We start from the raw sequence: 7,193 nt of genomic DNA on the forward strand, positions 1-7,193 counted from the left end.
TGTAGTTTTTTTCAGAGCCAGGGAATATATTTTAATTTGGCTTTCCTTTTTTTTTTCTTTTTGTAATCAAATACTTATCCTATAGAAAACAGCCGTTGATACCTGCATATGCATTGCTGTATGAATAATTCAAATCAAGATTTGATTTAAAGCTTGCAGCTTTTAACACTAGTCAACAGAATAATTATGTGATTGGTGCTGAGGGAAACCAGCATATATATTTAAGGAAGAGAGGAGCCAATGCTAAAAGTTAGATGAGCAAGTTAATTATTGCTGCCTCTGCCACTGATGACATTCTGCGACCTTGTGGCAAAGCTTTTAACTGTCAAACTGATGTGCAGGTGTTAAAAGAAAGGAGAGAGGGGGAAGAGGCTATTTTTTCAAAAATACCCAAAGCCTTGCAGGGCTTATTTCGTGATGCTTCTGCTTGTGGCTCCTTCAGCTCCTTCAAATATTAGTATATGACATTTATTATGCCAATTGTGAAGTGTTAAAGAATGTAAAATACTGCCTCTTTGGAAGAAGTTACTAGAAACAGTAGTAGGGGAGGGCAAGCTCTAAAAGTTTCTTCRCTTTCTAGAAGTACCAGAGTTGATGAGTTCTTAAGCAAACCAAAGTTTAATGAAAAAACCAATTCCTGCTAAGCTGTGTGTTGGTCTCTGAGGCTGTCGCTGTTTGTAATAGATTCTGGGAACAGTGTCATTGAATTGGATTCCTCTATAATATGTCACAATTGAAAAGATGATAAAAAACCTTTCACATTCCAGAAAGCTTTTTGATTGTAATAACTTTAATAACTTTAAATTAAGTTATGGATTTGTGTTAAAATGTATGAAATTTTGAGGTCCCTACATCCCAAAGTAGTGCAAAAATCATTAGAATGACTTTGCTATGCTGATGGATTACACTTGCAATGAACACTGGCCTACTGTTAAATAGGTGAATCCTATTAAAATAATGATTTTTAATAACTTTTAAATGGTTACTATTCTGCCATTCAGATAATAGAAATGGAGGGAAAGCTACTCAAATGAACAAGTGAAGAAAATGCTTTGAGCTTTTCTCCAGTCTTACTTCCAAGTACTTGGAATACAAAACTAAAACTTGCAAGTATAGCTGTCATAGATTTAAATTTAAAGGTCATGAAGGTTATGATGCATGCCAAGAGGGCAAAAACATTAGCTTTCCTGTTTTGGACAAAGTTTTAAGATATTTTAACCTTCAAAAATTTTCTATGTGCCAGGACTATTCCATAAACTGATGTTCCTGAATGTATATTTAGACTGAGTAATTAACTCTGTCAGTTTTAAAGTTACCAGTTTTACATTCCTGTTACAATGTCAGGGTCATATGCCCTTATACTGAGACATCTACAAATTTATAATCAGGCTCTTTTTCCAGCAAACCAGCAATATAATAGATTGAACACTAATAATAAAATGAAACTCATAAGTGCGTTTTGAAGAACACTGATTACTACACTAAACAATTCAGAACAAATGAATRTTGTTTTGAAAGACTAACAAAGAAAAACAAGTAATAAAGATGTGTCCTTGGGAATATTTGTAGCAGTCATCTACTTTTTTCTTTCAAAGTTAGTCATTCAAACCTAGCAAAAGTAAGTTTGCTATAATACAGTGCTTTGCATATCTGGGACAAGGATTTAGATGCTACTGGTAAAGTGCAAGTAGAGAGTCACAGTGTTAATTTCATATGAAATTTGGACATGTTTCTGTGAGGGCATCCTGAGCTGACTACTCAATTTATTTATTTTTTTTTAAGGGAACACACTAAAAGATACCAGAATGTTTCCTACCTAGTTTTACCTGAGCATAAATAATGATGTAATTCTGTAAATAGAGAAAAATCGTATCTGCTTCTTGAGATGCATGTAAAATAAAAACTTTGAAACAACTCTGTCCTGCCCAGTGGATCTCAGCAGAGCAAATCCTTTCATCTAGCCTTTCTCCTAGTCCAGCAGCTTCCAATGGCTTCTTGGATTACAACAAAGCCGTGCCAAATCCCTTCTGAATCTCTTAAGAGAAAGTTTTCTCTTTGTCATCTCTGGCACTTGGTGTTGATGTGCTCCTGCCACACTTTCTGCTTGCTGTGAATCCTGTTCTCTGTCTATCCCATCRTGTTCATCTGTCAAATTCAGGAAGCCTCTTTCCACAGAGTACGTGCCGGGAGGGGACAGTCTTTCTTTCCTCCTACTATATTTTTCTAGCTGGCCCACACTGCAGCACACCGGACAAAACAACCTTCCTCCTTATTGCTCAGCCACAACTCTTTAACAGGGGCATATGCAGTACAGTGTGAACAAACAGTTCTGTCGTCAATCTGTTTCCCTCACTATGGGACTTAACTCCTGGCAAGCATATCTGAGCAGAGGAGCCATAATTTCATCGAAGCAGCAGCTTCTTTATGTGGAGGGCACATCGACCCTGTGTTATGCTAAAGCGTCAGCATTACAAGCAAGGTCAAATGCAGATATGTGATTTAAAGCAGGGCTAATTTGCTCAGAGATGGTTGATGAAGAGCACATAATGGTAAGCCATATGGCTAGAAACCTTCATACAAAATGAATTTCATCAGAAAGTGGTACAGTCTCATTGTTGCCATTTTCCCAAATRTCTTTCTCATGTTCAAAGAATCTGTAGTGTTCACTGAGCAACTGCTGTTCAGACCTGGGAAAATAAGCATCCCTGCTGTTCTTAGCRCTTCCATGTCAGATAAGTATATGCTTATAGCAGAGGTATTTTTTGYGCTACCATTAGAACCATCATGCCAAAGCAATGAATAATGTCTCTACAGGAAAGGCTTGACAGTCAATTATCTGGCCATACCTACCAAGGTGAATGCAATTGCTCTTATAATGTCTCTGGTGAGAAATTTTGGTGCCGTTGAGCCTTCAATTGCCATAAAGTGAAATTACTGCAGTAACTTTTCAGCGCAGTGCTAGAACTCTTAATAGTATGCTATGTTTTGCACTTGATTTTCTACCACATTCATCCTTCAGGCATTACTGGACTGGGATTTTTTTTAAAGGAACCTGTTTTGTGAACTAATTATGACAAATGTTGACATGACATCTGTTGCTTGCTTTAAATTACCTCTTAGTCTGTTGGAATTMATCTTGAAGGCATTGTTTTAATGAATTTTTTTTTCATAAACATTGATACAACCTGTGGGAGATCTGAATAAAAAAGAAAATCCACCAATCCTGCCAAGAGAATAGCTTATGTGCCAACTGCGAGTTTTGTTGTTGTTGTTGTTGTTCTGCTTTTTGTGATATTAATTCAGCTGGTTTCTGAGGCGTTTAAGTATATAACAGGTTATGGTATGGAGAATTTCTCCTTGAGAAGAGTTATTCAAAGGACCCACTTCCTGAAAGAACCACTTTCATGATCCAAAAGTTGCTGCATTCAGCTAAACCTTATGTTCTTCATRGGATATTGTACTCTTTTATTTTGTGATGTATTTGCCTCTGAATCTAAGATTAGTGGGTAATTTCTGGAGTTATTTTTCTTCTGTCTGTTCTATCTGTGTATTCTAGATGAGATTTCCTTGCAGCTACTTGGGTGACATCTGGTAATTTTTTAGTACCTACCTTATCAATGTTTTATCTACCACGTTTCATTCAAAAGTTGTAAACGTGGCTAATTAAATCATGCTAAATGATTGTGATAATTCAAACCATATGTGAAAACTTCTATCTGGTTTTCAAAAACTAACTTCATGTTGATATGCGTCTGTCACATTTTCTCTAGGTACAAATGGATCAAAGTTGCACAGTGGTTGGTGAATGTTACCTTTTTGGAACTGAAAAGCTTGCTCTACGACAGACCTTTTTTTTTTATTATTAAAAAAAAAAAAAGAGAGAGAGAGAGAGTTTAGAGAGCAAACCAGTGAGAAGATGTCCTTAAATTCTGAGATAGCAGTGAATTTGTGCAATGTTTGTACCTTGATCAAAACAAATCCTTTTCAGTGTAATGGGTGTAGGGTCTTGATGAGTAAAAGATTTCTGAAGTCCTTTTGTGTCCACAGTTAGTGAAATTCCTGCAGAACAGATCGAGGGTTGCACCTGGTACGGTATTTGGTAATGCTGAATGGTAGTGTTAGTAGGTCACGATTAGCAGAGAGCATTACATGAGTATGGTATAAAGCAGTTACTAAGCTTGGCAGGGGAAGAAAGTGGGAATTGTTCCCTTTCTGTTTTGCCTTTATGATCTTAATACAGACATTTCAGGAGACAAGGTTTTTTAGATGAGTTCAAATGCTGTTGGTTATTTTAAGTGTTTTTCATTGTCCATGGAGATTTTTTCTTACACTCTTCTTCATTTAGTTCTATAAAGTGGCTGTAAACAGTACAGTCAAGAAAACCTTACGACATTTTGCATTTCTTTCCACAGAAATACCTCCGGAGCTTTTTCTCTGCGATGCTGAAATCTCCATCATCTCCACTGCACATTGATAAAGTGGGGCTGACTCTATCAAAGCATACCATTTGTGAATTCTCTCCCTTCTTCAAGAAAGGTGTGTTTGACTATAGCAGTCATGGGACCAGCTAACTTTTGTGCCAGGCCCCTTATGCCAGAGGAGCACAGTCCAAGTGGTGCCTTCCTTCCGTGGTGTGAGAGGAATGGAGTGGGGAAAGAAAAGGCATCTTCTTCTGTGCCTGCAAAGTTTCATGAGAACTTCTCCCAGCTGATGACAGCTACACCCTGACACTAGCCTCTGTTCTCTACCAGTTCTCCTATTAGTGCCTGCATTTTACTGGCATGGGCTGTACAGACTTTTTTTTTTTTTTTTTTTTTTTTTTTTTTTGCGCTGTTAATAATGTACAAAAATTCTGACTCTTAGGCTGTTTGCAGCCACTCAGTAGTGGGAATACTTCCTTTACATTTGCTCAGACAATTCGCTATGATCATGCAGAAGCATCTCCTGTTTACTGTGGCCACGTAATCATAATGACAGAGATTTTGGAGCAGCCCAGTTTCCTTTCGGTTTCTCGCCACGCTGTTCCTTGAAGAATATTTCCTGTTTCATTTCCTTATAGCATACTGTGGCATTTAAAGTCATGCTCATACTCCATTGTTGTTTGTTTTTTGTTTTTTGTTTTTTTTTCCCCTGGAGATAAATATCTTTTTGCCTGTATAGTTTTCTCAGAATTAAAGGGCCTTTGTGAGGCCTTGGTGACTTGAATGTTTACAAAGTACATACAACAGAAAGAATATAATTTAAACCCTATAAAAGTCTTCCAGACATGATTATTTTGAAGCAGAATGAAGCACTTGCCATTAATTAAACAGTAAAGAAAGCAATAGTTACAGAAGAATGCGGTCAGCATCTTTTTGCATTTTCTAATTACTTAGAATGTAACTGGATACTGAGCACTGTACAGGACTTAGAGCTATGCATAAACCCAATGCAAAGTGCTATATATATATTTTATAATAGCTTCTTTACAATAGCATAACACTGTAAAACCTGAGTTTTAGTTGCATCGTTTAAAATTTACAGGATTTTACTAACAGTACTTTAAAATTACTCAGGACTCATTCATAATTGCACATGTATATACAGATAGAACTCATTTTGTATTGCTATGCATCCCCCCAAAAATATACACTGTGACTGGAATTGTGAACATGTACATTTTTATGTATAATTGATTCTATAAAAATCAGAATCAAACAACTTTCAGGTATTAAAATGCATAATGAAGTGTGGGGTTTATGTGCCATTTGTTAGGAATATTAAGCATCGTTTGTTGAGTTGCCATCACTTGGCTCTTGTAGGTCTTGATAACCAAACTACTCCATGTTGTCAAAAATGATTGTTAAAACCTAATCTGACAACAGTACTAATAGTTCTATTTAATGACCTAAATTATAGGAACATCAGTGTGTTTACATTTAATGTGATGAATAAAGACATTTGGGTTCCATTAGTAAGCTTAGCCTGCTATACTAATTTAAAAATATTATTACAATGATTTTCTGTTAATTTGGGGGAGTATTTTGGTGATTTTGATGCATTTCAGTGAAAATGAATGTTGAGTAAAATTTCTAAACCACAGAAATTCTATTATCAGCAATGATACCAGAGCAGAGCAGACCTGAATGCCTTTAGATATGTCTGACTGTATCTGAACACCTTTTAAATATCTTCCTCTTGAGACTTGTATATCTTAGTACCTTAAATTGGGAACCAGGTTTTCAAGCTAAGAATTCCAACCAGACCTGTAGATTCCCAAACCAATTTTGCTGCCTAGATTCCCAGCCTCCCTCATCTGCTTCTGCACTGGCATGCTGACTGCACCTGCCCTTTGTCACCCACAGGGACCTGACCTCACCTTCCTTGCTCTGCCCTGTGCTTGTATTACACCTCTCACTTCTCTCCCTCCAGCCCTCATTGCCAGTCCATCATTCCCTTCTCCACCCTGCCRTTCGGCTTTGCTCTTGCTTCCTGAATCAAAAAGTCAATGTTGTGTACTTGTGGGGTTCCCACTGGTAAGCTGGATAATTGGAGTTTGTTGCTGCTGCACATATTAAAACATTGGTAGCTTCATTTGCTCGCGGTTACTCTGATGGCCCGTATGAGTGCATCCATAGAGGCAGAAGTTGGGCAAGGTATTGCTGGTGTGTATATCAGCATGGGAACTCCTACCCTAAATCTCACTTCAAAAACCAGAAAGTCTTTTTGTTCTCTCCTCTCTGTTGGCTCTGTCCTCCTCCCATCCCATTGCAATACAATATAATGAAGAATTAATGTTAAAGAGTTCAAAAAGGGAGTTTTGCATTACTGTCTTTAGAGCATTATTTCCTGTGTGCCATTTCTATGGAAGCACTTGGTAGGCCAAAAAAACGRCTGGCAGGCTGCTTTATCTGCTGTGCAAAACCAATTCCTGCATATTTTCTAGCTGAAAAAAATGTCAGTGGTGCCAAGCAGTCAGCTAAGCGCTTTCCCACGCCAAGCAGTGCAGAACTYGTTAAGTAAAACTGTTGTGCCACATGGAAAATGTATGCTTGGAAGAAGGGTTGAGCATGCAGGACTCCTAGAGGTAAGCCACATGCTTCATGTCACTTTGGATTTGGAGAACTTGTTTTAAAAAAAACCCACACAACTGGACAGAGGGTTAAACTCGAATAAAAAATATGGGTATCTGTATTTTTCACATTCATTTAAAA

At 37.4% G+C, this 7,193-nt stretch overlaps 1 protein-coding gene across 4 annotated transcripts in view; it reads left to right on the forward strand.

Moving 5' to 3' along the window:
• The window catches only part of KIF16B (kinesin family member 16B), a 146,903-nt gene extending 140,946 nt beyond the window's left edge, over nucleotides 1–5,957 (forward strand). For all 4 annotated transcript variants that reach the window (XM_085305597.1, XM_085305599.1, XM_085305600.1 and 1 more), the window contains one exon: nucleotides 4,413–5,957. In XM_085305597.1, the coding sequence (XP_085161723.1) occupies nucleotides 4,413–4,571 (159 nt within the window). In that variant the 3' untranslated portion in view covers nucleotides 4,572–5,957. The remainder of the gene's footprint in view (nucleotides 1–4,412) is intronic.
• Nucleotides 5,958–7,193: the final 1,236 nt, after the last annotated feature.

This window comes from Rhea americana, unplaced genomic scaffold (genome assembly GCF_003343005.1).
Source record: "Rhea americana isolate MKP2758 unplaced genomic scaffold, rheAme1 scaffold_223, whole genome shotgun sequence".
In the NCBI taxonomy this organism is placed as follows: domain Eukaryota; kingdom Metazoa; phylum Chordata; class Aves; order Rheiformes; family Rheidae; genus Rhea; species Rhea americana.